Here is a 14,917-nt window from a genome sequence, read left to right as displayed (position 1 = left end):
TATGCTAACAGAAAAAATTATGATTGTAAATATAATATCCCCTCTCTACATCTGTGATTTGTGAATGTCTAATTCCTTTGTCTTGATCTTATTTTTTTGGATTCTAAATTGTGTTATTTAAGTGAAACTGCTTTTCTTTGTGTTTTGATTTTTCCTTTTTACAGTGCCGGACCGTGCATAACACACCTGGGCCTTCAGTAGTGCTGCGTCAGAACCCCTAAACCCCTCATGAACTGCTTTAAGATGCAGAAACCAGTTGTGCAAATTCCTGTAGCCACAATAAATGCCTCTGAATAAACTGACTAAACAAAACAGTAAACAAATCTCATTATGCAGCCACAGCCCGCAGAAAAACATAGTAAAAAAACCCAAATTTGGAATTTTATTTATTATAGTATTTATCATTTCACTCATCAAAAATCAGATTGTTTGAAGACAAATTCCAACCTCCTTTCTTTCCTCAAAAGCAGGTCAATCACCCTTTCATGTAGATTATGGAGCTTCAGTTCCGTCCAGAAGTCCTGTTCTATTCCATCAAGATCATGAAATGTATATATAAGTATGTAGTTTGATTTAGCTCAATTAACTACTTGCATCCGACACATCAATCTGTTTGGATAAATAAATAAATAAAATAAACTCATCAATTAAACTTTACATCCGTCATATACATTTATAGCTATTAAAAAGATTTACATTGACGTTATTTTTCATAGTACCGGCACAAACAAAAATCTACTTTCGCCCCTGGTTATGCGTTGGCTCCAGTTTTTGGCAGCAGTGTTTCGGTGTGTGCATGTGTGAATGTGCATGTGTGTGTGTACATGGGTGTGTGCATGGGTGTGTGCATGTGTGTGTGCATGGGTTTGTGCATGTGTGTGTGCATGTTAGTGTGCATGGGTGTGTGCATGGGTGTGTGCATGGGTGTGTGCATGTGTGTGTGCATGGGTGTGTGCATGTGTGTGTGCATGTGTGTGTGCGTGGGTTTGTGCATGTGTGTATGCATGTTACTGTGCACGTGTGTGTGCAAGTGTGACTGTAAAACACTTTGGGCCTTCTGAGAAAGCGCCATATACGTCCATGACATTTATAATTTACTTTCAATAGGGTCATTTAGCAGTTTTCAATTAAAAGTTTAGAGCAGTATTTTACAGGAAGTCCATAAATGGGAATTTTCTGCCACAAGGCCTGTTTGAACAGTGCACTCAAAAAAAGGATAAATGCAAGTGTTGGTAGGCTTGACTTGACTGTTGGTATGTGCAGAGGTGGAGAGGGGGATTGGGCCTGTCAGTGAACCTGCCAGTGATCAAAAAGTGTTTTCTCTGAAGGTGTGAGCCATTAAGGCTTTGAGGAGAGCGTAAAAGTGGAGTGAGGTCAAACAGTCAAGCGAGCTGCTAGGCCGAAGCATCTTAAAGGTATCATTCTGGGGTCTCTTGTTTACCACCGACGCATTACACCCTTCAAACACATGCTTCCCATTTTTCAATTAGGCGAAAAACCTCTTTCATGCAGCAAACATTCCATTAATTTTTGATTAAAAATATGATCCAGCAGCCGTAGACGTTCTTTGTTTAAATTGTTTATTTATTCATTTTTGTTCACGCCGGGTTTTTGCTTGTTTTACTTTTATTCTGTCTGTTTTTTTTTTGTTGTTGATTGTGTCTAAAATCCTGTAGATTTTGTCTCTAGTGTGGGTACAGTTGAGCTAGTTCCCTCCATAAATCTCTACACTGGCACCACCACAAGATTATGATGGACTAACTAACAATCATTTTTTATCTTTGTGACCAAAGTGAACCACAAATATTTGTTGTATAAATCATTTCATTTACTGATTTTGAGTATCATCCTCTTAGTCCACATGTTTCAATGAGGAGAGATCCTTGAAATGTGAGTAGCATTAGGACTGTTTGTGATAAAGAGCTGCATGAAGTGAGTCCCTAATCATTGGCGGTTAGGCTCTGGGCCAATGACGCCCCGTGTGCTGGTGGGATGAGCTCGGAGCTCAGATGAATAAACCCCAGAGCCTAGACGCTGATGATGGTTAGAGGCCAGACCGTGACAAAGCCTTGTTCCAGGTGGAGAACAGTGTGGAAGAGGGCCGGCAAAACCGTCTAGAAATAGAGATGAACGTCTATGTTATTATCAGTGACTGAGCAGGAGTTTAGCTATTGGTTTAGAGCAGGGGTGGGCAAACTATGGCCCGCGGGCTGGATCCGGCCCGCCTCCATCTTTGGTCCAGCCCACTGAACAATATCAGAGACCCATGTTTTTTTTTTAACCTGCCACACAATCAAGACGTGACATTTTCTTCCCCCCTTCTGCAGTCTGTGCTCCAACCTGAAACCCTTTAAAAATCTCTGTCAAAGAGAACAGAAGACAGTCTTCCCTTTCTACGTCGCAGTTCATCTTTCCCGGTTTTGCTCATTCTTTTAGAGCGATTATACTCCTTTTTTTAAACAGCACACCCTGTTCTGTGTCCTGATTGGCTGGAGACCTTGTCAATCAATCTCCCATGTGCCGTGTCTCCTGTACAGAAACGCAGAGCTCTTCAGATCAGAAATCTGTGATCGATCAGATCTTTGTTCTCATTCTAAGATCCTAGATTTTTTTTAATGTATCAGTATATTTTTCCTGAATTTTTGTCTTTGATAATCATAGAGTGTTATTTGGTCATTGCTTTATTTCATAAATCATGTTATTTATTTTATTAAAAGGATCATGAATGAATGAAACTTTATTCATATAGCACTTTACAACTCCTTGAAGGTACCAAAGGGCTTCACAATAAAAAAACTGATCTAAAATGGGAACAAAAGTTTTAAACTAAGAACTCTAGAATTCTCTGTTTTTGAAAATAATTTTCAATCTGAATGTTTTCATCTACATTCCATGTTATATCATTCCCACTCCATCTGCTCGTGGTTCGGTCCTTCTTTCCAATTTTACAACCCAATGTGGCCCGTGAGTTAAAATAATTGCCCATCCCTGGTTTAGACTGAAGGCTTAATTGATGAGTGGCGTTCAGAGTGAGTGACGGATGAACCCGAGTCACGCAGAAGTGAGATAGATCTTCATTATTGTCCCTAAACCTCAATGTCCCTTCTACCCTTGTTTTTACAGCGAGCCCATCTTCTCTGATATTTGTGATTTTTGTTTGAATTAGTAAATGTTTTGTTCTGTGTGGCTTAACGTAAATATCCTGGCGGGGTGTTGCCCTGTTTTGTAGAACTAATTATTTCTAAATGTAGGAAAGTATTTTATTTTGCTGGGGTATTTTATTTTGAAACACATGAGCAAAGTCATTTCCGTTCGCTGGGTAATTTTTCTGTCTGAGACAAAAGTTCCACTTCAATCACAGTTTGATCTGTTGCAAAAACACCAGTTGTTCATAGTGGGCCCAGAGGTAAACCTCGGCTGAAATCCCATCATCCCCTAACATTAGCGTTGTGTCAAAAATGGTGAGCAATATCGTAGCTATCCAGTCATACCGTTTAGATCCAGATTCCAGCTCAGACCAGGAAAACAAAGATGTTCACGGATTTGTCTGACAGAGGATGATCAGAAAGGGGCGGAGCCAGGAGTATTTGACACGCCCATTTCAGTTACCGCATCACAAAAAAAAGCACTTTTTCCATTTTTGCGTCTGCTCCTGATTCCTCCTGATTTGAATAAAGAAAAATACTCAGAAATGCAGTTTTCATTTTTAAATTCCTTTGTATTTGTCCTAAATTTTGGGGAAAAAAAGCTACATGAACACGTTAATAACCCCAAAAATAGCATTTTCATTGGAGTGGGTTTTAAAATAAGTCCTAATGCAAGTTATTCTAATTCTATAACTTGCTTAAGCGATGAAACTTGTATGTGTTCTATTTAATTCTATGCTTGAACACCGTAGATCCTCGTTAAGCTGTTAATTGATGACAAGTTGCAAAGTAATAATTAAAATATCTTTAGGTTTTCTGCTGTGAGCTATGTTTTACAGTCTGTTTACTTCCTTCACAGGCATAAATCAGTATATTACCTCCGTTTTACCACACACACATTCTCAAATACACAATCAAACTGCTGAACACCATCTAAATGTCGTCATCCTGCAAACCAACTCTTCAGGAACTGACTGGCTTCTCCGTGCCCTGCTCTCTGACCGGAGCGCCGTTGGATGAAGCTCAGACACCAGCGTGTTCAAACTCCATCACGCCATACCGTCCTGGTATTAAAAGTAGACTTTCTGTAGTAACTATTGATCTAATCGGATTGATCCCCCTTCAGTTTTAGTTCAAGAATTCAATCTTGGTTTGGATTGCATCAAGAAAAAATAAAATTACGACTTTATTCCTTTCTATTGTCTGTTTATGGGTCCAAAGCCCCCCCCCCCACCCCATGTTATTAAAATGTGGAAGTTAAAATCTTTCAGGTCACATGACCCTGACAAAAGCAGTTTACAAGAACACATGGTGGAACTGCGCCCTGCTGGGAAAAGGGATATCAGAGCCGCGGTTCTAAATGCTGCTCTGCTTCAGACGTTAATCCAGATCCAAACAGGCCTTTTATCTCGGGCTGCTTGGCTGGATTCATGACATATCTGCCTCTCAAAAGATGTTACGACTCGATTTCAGTGTTTACCCTACCCTGAGAGCGCGATGATGCATCACATTTTGAAATCCTTTTCAGGAACTGAAGGATGAATCCGTCGCTCTTTACACTCCCTTACTAACAATTACCATCCACTCCAATCTCTGAGTCATTATTATTGTTTAAGAATGCACACAATTTTTTTTTATTAAGGCTGTTTCTGGGGATCTTGTGTTGAGTTGCAGGCTTAAGCATGAGGACAAAAAGCTTTGAAACTGCAAAACTGCGATGGGGATAAAACCTCCCACTCTGCTGGATGGGAGCAAGCTGCAACACGACTGTCTAAAGTTTACTCTTCTCAGATAAAAGCTGAACTCACTTCTGTTTGCATTCTTCCAGACGGGACTTGTAAATGTTTCTATGGCAGCTGGTTCCGCCCCAGGCTTGTTTGTGTGCCACTGTTTTCCACATCATGTGGACGGAGGTTGAAGTTGCTGCTTCCAGATCCTCCTGAAGCTGCTGTTTTTGAGCACGTCAGGCAGACACACTTGGATCATGCAGGTGAGGCCAGAAAGTGATGAAGAGGAGGCAAACATAAGAAGTGAAGATGAAACTAAACCTATATTATGAAAAGAGATCAAATGAGCTGCTTTGAGCAGCTTTGTTTTTGACAATCTATTCAATTCAATTTTATTTATAGCCCAGTATTTATAACAATAGTCGTCTCAATGGGCTTCATGCCGGTAATTGTATAACAAACATGAATCATAAAGAACACAAAGTCATAGATCAATAGATAATGGCTAAACTAAACTAGAAGGAGCTGCATTTCCAGAAGAAAATGCAGGGTTGAATGCTGTATTGCTGAAAGAAAGCTTAATTTGTAAAAGAAATGGCTGAACTGAGCTGAAAGAGCTTAACATTTTAAAAGTAACATGGTTAAAATAGGTGAAAACCTGTAAAAGAGGTTAAGCACAGTGATTCCCTATGTATTTTAATGGAGCAAAAAATCCTGGAACATCTTAAAAAGTTCAATGATTTGAATGACCAAAAGTAATAACTGTAATAATTTGAAAGATTTGAATATTTTCAAAGTTGAAAGGTAGAAAATTTTGAAGCGTCCGAACCGGGTGCCGAACCGCGAACCTCATGTACCATAAGTTCCCAATGCATTTTAATAGGGCAAAAATTCCCGGAAAAACTGGAATATCTTAAAAAGTACAAGGATTTGAAAAACCAAAAGTCATAGCTGGAATAAGCTGAAGGAGCTGAACATTTTAAAAGTTGAATGGTTAAAATAGGTTAAAAATTGTAGAAGTAGTTAAGTGTCAAAAAACGGCGGAAGATAGTGTAAATAATAACTAGAAGGAGCTGCATTTCCAGAAGAAAATGCAGGGTTGAATGCTGTACTGCTGAATGAAAGCTAAATTTGCTGAAGAAATGTCTGAACTGTACTGGAAAAACCTTGAAAAGTTAAATGATCAAAAGTCCTAGTAGGAATAAGCTGAAAAAGGTGAACATTGTAATAGTAGAATGTCTAAAATAGGTCAAAATTTGTAGAAGGAGTTAAGCATTAAAGCTGAAATTGTTGATAAAATGGCTGAACTGTTGAAAATTTGAAGATGTTGCTAAAATGGCTAAAAGTGCTAGCATTGGAATCAGCATCATCAACCGACTCAAAAAAACACATTGTTTGAGAGTATCATATTGGTAAAAGCTACATGTCTAAGTTGATAGAAAATCCACTTTTTTCAAAATGGCGGCTTTTCTATTAATTCTATCTCCATAGCAACCATTTTATGTTTGGGTCGCCTGGGGATGACGAACCAATCGACGTCAGTTTCAGACAAATCAGAAAAAGTAAACCTTTGGACGTCCATAGCAACGAAGTTTGTTTGCTAACCACGCCCACATTCCTTATATGTCCAGATCCAGTGAATATCAATATGTTCAGTTCCAGCCATGGATGAAGTTAAATGCAATATTTGCTTCAGATTTGGTCAAAAAATGGCCACCAAACAGTAGGTTGTGTCGACATCCCATAATGATTTCTAAACCTATTTTATAGTCCAAAGCCTTGTGATCAATTTAACGTTTGAACGGTATCTCTAGCTAAAGGCATGTTGAAGTTACAATGGTTGAAAGAACCAAAGGTTTTCAAGGATTCTCAATGTATTTAAATGGAGCGAAAATCTTGGAAAATCCTGGAAAATCTTGAAAAGTTCAAAGATTTGAAGGACCAAAAGTAATAGCTGAAAGGAATAAGCTGAAGGAGTTGAACATTGAAATAGTAGAATGATTGAAATAGGTGAAAGTTTGAAGAAGTTTAAAATTGCCTCACATTTTGGCAAAAAATGGCCGCCAAACTGTAGGTGGTGTTGCCATCCCATAATAATTTTGAGCCTTATATTGAAGTCCAAAACCTTGTGAACATTTCAATGTTTGAACGGTGTCTCTAGCCAAAAGAATGTTAAAGTTACAATTGTTTAAAGAAGCAAAGGTGTGGCCAATGGAGCAAAAATATTGGAAAATCCGGGAATAACCGGGACTATCTGGAAAAGTTCAAGGATTTGAAGGACAAAATGTCATAGCTGGAATAAGATGAAAGAGCTGAACATTTTAAAAGTTGAATGGTTAAAATAGGTGAAAAATTGTAGAAGAAGTTTAACTGTGAACTTCTGCACGAAAAATTCTCCATGTATTTCAATGGAGAAAAAATCATGGAAAATCCTGGAATATCTTAAAAAGTTCAAGGATTGGAAAAACCAAAAGTCATAGCAGTAATAAGCTGAAAGAGCTGAACAGTTTAATAGTTGAATGGTTAAAATAGGTTGAAAATTGTAGAAGGAGTTAAGTGCCGAAAAACGGCGGAAGATAGCGTAAGAGGAAAACAAAGGGTTGAATGCTATACAGCATTCAACCAACTAGAAGGAGCTGCATTTCCAGAAGAAAATGCAGGGTTGAATGCTGTATTGCTGAAAGAAAGCTTAATTTGTAAAATAAATGGCTGAACTGAGCTGAAAGAGCTCAACATTTTAAAAGTAAAATGGTTAAAAAAGGTGAAAACCTGTAAAAAAGGTTAAGCACAAGAATTCCCTATGTATTTTAATGGAGCAAAAATCCTGCAAAATCCTGGAATATCTTAAAAATTTTAATGATTTGAATGACCAAAAGTAATATCTGTAATAAGTTTAAAGAGTTGAACATTTAAAAATTTGAATGGTAGAAAAATTTCAAGTGTCCGAACCGGGTGTCGATCCGGGAACCTCTTGCACCATAACTTTCCAATGCATTTTAATAGGGCAAAAATTCCCGGAAAAACTGGAATATCTTAAAAAGTACAAGGATTAGAAGTACCAAAAGTCATAGCAGAAAAAAGGTAAAAGAGCTGAACATTTTAAAAGTTGAATGGTTAAAATCGGTTGAAAATTGTAGAAGGAGTTAAGTGCCGAAAAACGGCGGAAGATGAGCGTAATAAATAATAAAGAGAAACAGAAAAACAAAGGGTTGAATGCTTTACAGCATTCAACCAATAAAGAAATAAAGAGAAACAGGAAAACAAAGGGTTGAATGCTTTACAGCATTCAACCAAATAAAGAGAAACAGGAAAACAAAGGGTTGAATGCTTTACAGCATTCAACCAATGAATGCTTTACAGCATTCAACCAACTATACAGACTAACCTGAGCATCCCTGCCCTCAGACCCTCCTTCTCTGTCATCTCTAAACCTGCCTGGTTTCATTATCCGCGTCTGCCAGAAAACACAGATGTTGGTTTTAGTTTGTGCATCACGGCAAACCAGACAAGTGTTCCAACAACATCGAGTGATTGATAAACTAGCAGCAACAATGAAAAAGCAATGGACATGGTAACCAGTGCAAGGACTTATTAACAGGAGTAAGTCAGTTCCCCTGGTTCTGGTTCTGGTTGTGGTTCTGGCAGCAGAGTTCTGAATGAGCAGCAGCTTTTTTGAAGACTCATCCAGAACCAAAAAGTCAACAGAAGATTGTCTCAGTTCAGATGCATTATGAGTTGTCTTTGTGTCTCCTCCTCCATCCTGACTGTGGGCTTAGACCAGGCATGTCCAAAGTCTGGCCCATGGGCCACATGTGACCTGCCTTCAACCTTCCTTTGCCCCGCAGGCTCCTGTCATAAAATCAATAATCTGCAGCCTCAGAACCTTCTAAGAAATACGATTTCTTTATTATGATGGCTGACGTACATTCCAAGCAGAAAAGAACAGATTTATTTGTCCTCTGATCAAAACCACAGTAGTTTGTTCTTCTGAATTACATCACGGTTATTTTCCTGTTCCCATTATTCAAATTTAGGAGTTGACATTGAGCATTTAACAGAGGAACATATATGACATTTCAAACAAATCCAGATTTAATGTTGACAAAAGCATTTTTTCCCCATAGACTTTTTCTTTTCTTTTTTTATTCCGGTCTTCAAATTAGAAATTCGCAGTAATTTTCATATTTTTTTTAATGTAAATCTGTTTTATGTGAAACAATAAAAAGCACTCCCTTGTAATAAAACTGTTAGTTAAATATTTTCCTTTTCACCTCACCGATTGTCCGTGGGTGTGAATGTGAGTGTGCATGGGTGTGTGATATGTGTGACCCTGCAACAGACTGGCGACCTGTCCTGGGTGTCCCCCACCTTTGCCCATAAGTGGCTCCGCCACCCCTGTGACCCCAAAAGGGATAACCGGAATAAGATGAATGAATGAACCTCACCATTCGGACCCTCTTTGCAAAATGTTTGGACTCCGGTGACTCAACTACCCCTGGCTGGCAGTGTGCAGACAGAGGCGTGGCCTAACGTGGGCGGGGTTAAACGCGCTCCACCCACTGTCTTTGATTTTTCTTCGTCACCGCAATTGCCGTTATTTTCTTAGCATTTTACAAGTTTCCACGTGCAACAATGCCTCCTACTTAAATTACGGTTCACCATGTTCATATTTTTTCAGGAAAAGATTTGTTTTTTTGATTTCAGGATGTGCATACTCCTGCTTTTAGAGTTTTTTGTAATTAATAACAGCCCTTTTTATTTATGTCTACAGGAACAAGAAAGGCAGACTGAACTAAACTGTGACGAGTCGGTCGTGAACGAAACGGCTCTTATCTCGCATAAATAAAGCTTATATTGTGCACTAGACTAAAGAATGCAATTTGCTTCTTTTTTCCCGCCTCTGTATTCCCTGCTCAGTGGACGAACACACCAGCCTCCTCTTCTTCAGCACATTTGTAGACGCAGCAAGTCACTGATCAGAATGACTGGAGACAATCGCCTTGTTTCAAAACTGGAAACGCCGCTCAGACGTTCATATGAGGACTCGCAGACAGTCTCAGACAAATCAAAGCAACACTAGAATGAACTAGAAGGAGCTGTATTGAAAATGAATGAAAATGAAACTTAAAGGGGAATAATTGAAAAAAAAGGAAACAATAAGTAAAGAAATGATCAAAGTTGACTATGAATAAAGTGAAAACAGCACAATAACATAATGGATATTTTTGTGAAAAAAGCCAGAGCCGGGTATCGAACCAGCGAGCTTCTGCACCAAGGATTCCCCATGTATTTCAATGGAGGCAAAAATCCTGGAAATCCTGGAATATCTGGAAAAGTTCAAGGATTTGAAGGACCAAAGGTCATAGCTGGAAAAAGATGAAAGAGTTGAACATTTGAATACTTGAATGGTTGAAATAGATGAAACATTGCAGAAGGAGTTAAGCGGCAGGAAATGGAGGAAGACACTATAATAAAGAAAGAGAAACAGGAAAACTATGGGTTAAATGTTCTATAGCATTTAACCGACTAAAGGCACAATTGTGGAAATGACTGATGAGACGAGAGAGCTTCTTCCTGGAACCTGTTTTTTAAAACTGTCCTTCAGTGCCGCCACGCTGCCGCCGCCGCTGCAGCAGCAGCAGCCTCATGTGGCTCCTTCATCCTGCCATTGTGGCTCTTCAGTTATGTAGAAAAATGCTAACGATTGTGGTTTGATATTAAAATGAACTTAAAGCTCATACAGATTTAAAAAACAATTCTTCATAGTGATGGAAACTGCCATGTTACATTTGAATTTCTTGCACTTTCATTTAAGTAAATCTGCTGCAGCATAGACATTTTTGAAAGAATGTCTATGAAGTGCTATAAAAGTAAAAAATTTTATACAAAGAAGACGACAAGAATTTTATTGCAAATATTCAAAAGGTCCATGTTATGAATAAATAATAGCTTGATGGCTTAATTGGTTTTGGTCAGTAAGAAGCTGGACTGAAGGTTAGAGCTTTCTCACTGAGAGACATAAGTGCTAACCACTACACCACAGTGCAGCCCTGCAGTTGAACATGAAAAGGTATTAGGGTTTTGGAAACAAGCAGGAAAGAGGCAACGCAAAATTAACATCTTCTTGTCCGTTTTTCATCTCCCATCATTTTTTTCCAAAACTATTTTGAGGGTTTTGTTCAGATGAATTTGTCTTGATAAACAATTCAAAGTATTTGACAGTGAACAGATCTCATAATCATGAGAATCAATCACACACACCATCCCTGACAGACGTGTTTCACCTTCCGCAGGGTTCTTGTTTCGTCTTTTCTGTGCCTTTAGATTTCCTAATCCTTCATCTGTCTCCAAAATATCGAAACAAGCCTCTAAAAAAGGATCTCAATGAATTCATTCAGAAATGTTCCATCAGTGCGCACTACGTGTTTGTCCTCTGCACAAGGTGCTGGGACAGCTTTTTAAGGAAAAAGACGTACATTCTGTCAAAGTTCAGTTTCACATCACCTCATTCACATCCATATGCAGTCATAACTTTCAGTTTTAATGACCTGAATGTTTTCTGCCCTTTCAAAACAACAGAGATCTGTTGTTTGTCTATCCATCTATGACAATGAAAAAGTAAAATCTCTAAAATGCTTTTCTATCAACTGCATCATTACACTACAGCAACAACAAAAAAATCACTTGTGGGTTGAGACAATGAACTGTTTTTAACAGCAGGAGATGAAACCAAATCATCGTGTAAAAAAAGGCTGTGCAAGAAAAGAAGGAAGGGACCGTGTAAACAAAGACACAGAGCAGCAATCCTATGCACTCTGTTTGTGATCAGTGCATGTTTTTGTTTTGAATGTGTTAAACCACAATCACATATCAAATATTTATATGCTATCGTTGTTGTCCTTTCCTCAGCTTGTCTTTATAAGAAACACTTTCAATGCTACCATGGTTAATATTTATGCACACAACATTTGTGCGTCAGTGAGCAAGCACCACACAAACTGTCTGTGTGTTTGCACCTGCCTCCTTTAGAGGAAACACCAGCTGCAGAGGCCACCTGTCAGACTGCAGATTACCGATCCAACTGCAGACGGGATTTATCATCTGCACAAGCCGAGCTGCAGCAGAGCGGTCTGTGTGGGGAGAAGCCGCTGTCCATCCATGACTCGCCATGCAAGACTGTGTTGACCCACCCCGTTGGCCCTCACAATCCCTGAGGGTTCAGGTCCGAACGTTTGATCAAATTTGACCCTGAATTTCAACAAAGCACAGCGTTGATGAGTGGAAGTTGTTTGCTTACCAGGTGAATGTGGGGGAATTCAGGAACTACATCCACTGTCTGGCAGCACATTCATGGATTAATGGGAGATTCCAGCCTATTAGTAGTCATTAGCTGCCTTTCCATTAACTATGAAATTACAAAAATTGGATTTTTGATGTGCACGGTGGCGCAGTGGTTAGCGCTCTTGCCTCACAGCAAGAAGGCTCCCAGTTCAAGTCCCGGCTGGGGGATGTAAAAAACAGCTTCAATGGGGGACCTTTCTGTGTGGAGTTTGCATGTTCCCCCCCTGTATGTGTGGGTTCTCTCCAGGATCTCCAGCTTCCTCCCACCATCCAAAAACATGCTTCATAGGTTAATTGGCAACTCTAAATTGACCATAGGTGTGAGTGTGGGAGTGAATGGGTGTGTGATTGAGGACATTCTACCCTGCAAAAAACTGGCGACTTGTTCAGGGTGCCCCCCCAGCCTGATGCTGTGTGGATCGCTCTAGTGTGGAAATAAGCTCTGAGATCTCCTGCTCGCTGTTCCCGCTCCCACCCCTGTTTCTGATTGGCTGTAAACGGTGAGGCTCCGGCAGCCCCGTGACCCCGAAAGGGATAAAATGGTATAGAAAATGAATGAATGAATGAAATTTGCTTGATGAAAACACTCCAATTTAAAAAAAAAAAACTCTAAATGGACACATTTCACAAAACTGCAATGAAAACACTTTTTAAATTAAATGAGTCATGTGACCAACAACCGGATGGCGATGCCCTTCTTGTGTCACAGCTCATCAGAAGTGGAGCATGTCATGTGGAATTGTTGGATCCACAGCTCCTCTGGAAAATCACCAAACATCATCTGTAGTCCCTCCCACATGTAAGGAGCTCGCCGCTCCACGACCTGAAGAAGGCGCCGACGCCTCCTTTGATAGATGATGATGAGCGCTAGTGCCGTGGCAGAAATGTGAATGTATCTGCTGTCAATCAAAGTGTTGTTCACATCCTTACATCGCATGATTAGGATCTAAGGAAAAGAGTGTCATTGATAAATTGTGTAAATTTCATTTTCAAAAAGTTAAAAAAAATTCTAATTTGATCATTAAATGGATTAACAGAAATGCTTTTTCATTTTCAAAATGTAACGGCATCAAATGACTCAAAATTAAAATTAAAAATCAATACTTCAAAATGCTTTTTCATTTTCTACTTAAAAACCGCTTATTCTGTGTCATAATAAAATGAAAATGCAAAGAAGGGATTGCATTTTCATTTTAACATCCACCCTGCGAATGAAATGTCAAATACCCTTTTCTTTATCATCTTAATTAAGTGACAGAATAAGCAGTGTTGAAGAAGAAAATGAAAAAGCATTTTGGTGGATTGCTTTTCATCTTAATTTTGAGTCAAAAAATGCAGCTTTATTTTGAAAATGAAAAAGCATTTCTGGTTTTGACTTCTATTTTTTATTATGCTGCAGAATCGCTTTTATACACAAAAGACATTTCTGCATTTCTACCAATACTGTTGGGAAGGTAGAGCGGCCGGTAGAGGGCGCTAACGGCCCCGTTGTCCTTCAGACCGGCCAGTCTTGAAGAGTCCTTCCGAAACTGGTGTCTGAAGGTTCCAAGTTTCAGTCTGAACGTGATGAGTGATGACCTGTGGTTCCTTTAAAGTTGGAAATGTTTGTTTTCACATGAAACACTGATGCTGAGAATCCATCTGTGCGTAAAACCCGCAGCTGAAGAAACGATTTAGGAAAAAGAAATCCATGAAGATGAAGGAGCATGCAAAGCTGTGAAAAGATGCCCGAGGAGGAGCTGGAAAAAAGTTTGGTGAGGGGCTTCAGGGCGTAAGAAAGAGGGACTCCTGCAACATCTCCTGCAGGAGAGAGAGCAGGAGATTCTGCGCAGCTCCTCGCAGCTCCCTGGAGCTACAGGAGGGTTTTTTCTGGGATTCTCCTCGGACATTGACATTTGTAATGAAACACAAAGAGATGCTGTGTGGATCGCAGACAAGCTCTAGCGTGGAAATAAGCTCCGAGATCTCCTGCTCTCTGTTCCCGCCCCCACCCCTGTTTCTGATTGGCTGTAAACGGTGAGGTCCGCACTGACGGCTGGCCCGTCATTGGTTGGTGGGGTGTCGATCACATCCCACGCCTGGTTCCGTCTCTGACAGCAGAGCCGCGCCGCTTCTCCTCCTCACTGCTGCTCAGAGCCTCGAGCGGCGGCGCGGAGCGGAGCAGACTGTGCGCGCGTGACTGACCGTGTGTGGACCAAACCGCTGCAGCGCGCATCCAACCCTGCAGGCATCCCGGGAGCAGGCGCGCCTCTCCGCCTCCGCGGGACACTTTTCCCTCATGAAAGCCAACACCGGGGAGACATGTGGAAGCATCCCGTGAAACCGCACCGCTTCTCGGTGGTGTGTTTTCTGTTGACAGTGTGGGCAGAGGTGAGAACTTCATGATGACGCGTCCTGGAGACAGGTGGCGTGTTCGCCATGTGGACTGCAGAGAGTGACCTGCCTCTTTCAACACATTCTGCTGTTTTTTAACTTTCAAAATGTAAAAATGTCCTGGGAAGATAAAAGAAAATGCATGCACGCGCACTGTGCGCTCTTACACGCAGCTTAGACAGCTGCGCCTTTGAGAAGGGACCCTAAAGCTGGAGCGCAGCAGAAACACGGCGCTTTAGAACTTGTCTTCACAGTGATGTTGGTGACTAGAATGTGGACAGAACTGAACCGGAGTTCTGGTCCAGAGGGTCAAACTTGGTCCGCGCGTAA

The 14,917-nt window shown here is 40.3% G+C and overlaps 1 protein-coding gene across 5 annotated transcripts in view; it reads left to right on the top strand.

Annotated features, from left to right (window-relative positions):
- Positions 1-14,341: 14,341 nt before the first annotated feature.
- The window catches only part of LOC101163046 (protein jagged-2), a 68,995-nt gene continuing 68,419 nt past the window's right edge, over positions 14,342-14,917 (top strand). For all 5 annotated transcript variants that reach the window (XM_011490665.3, XM_020713457.2, XM_023951724.1 and 2 more), the window contains exon 1: positions 14,342-14,584. In XM_011490665.3, coding sequence (XP_011488967.1) covers positions 14,516-14,584 — 69 coding nt within the window. In that variant the 5' untranslated portion in view covers positions 14,342-14,515. The remainder of the gene's footprint in view (positions 14,585-14,917) is intronic.

Source organism: Oryzias latipes, chromosome 22 (genome assembly GCF_002234675.1).
Source record: "Oryzias latipes chromosome 22, ASM223467v1".
Lineage (NCBI taxonomy): Eukaryota > Metazoa > Chordata > Actinopteri > Beloniformes > Adrianichthyidae > Oryzias > Oryzias latipes.
The sequence above is the reverse complement of the archived record's forward strand: the minus strand, read 5'-3'. Positions and strand labels throughout refer to the sequence as shown.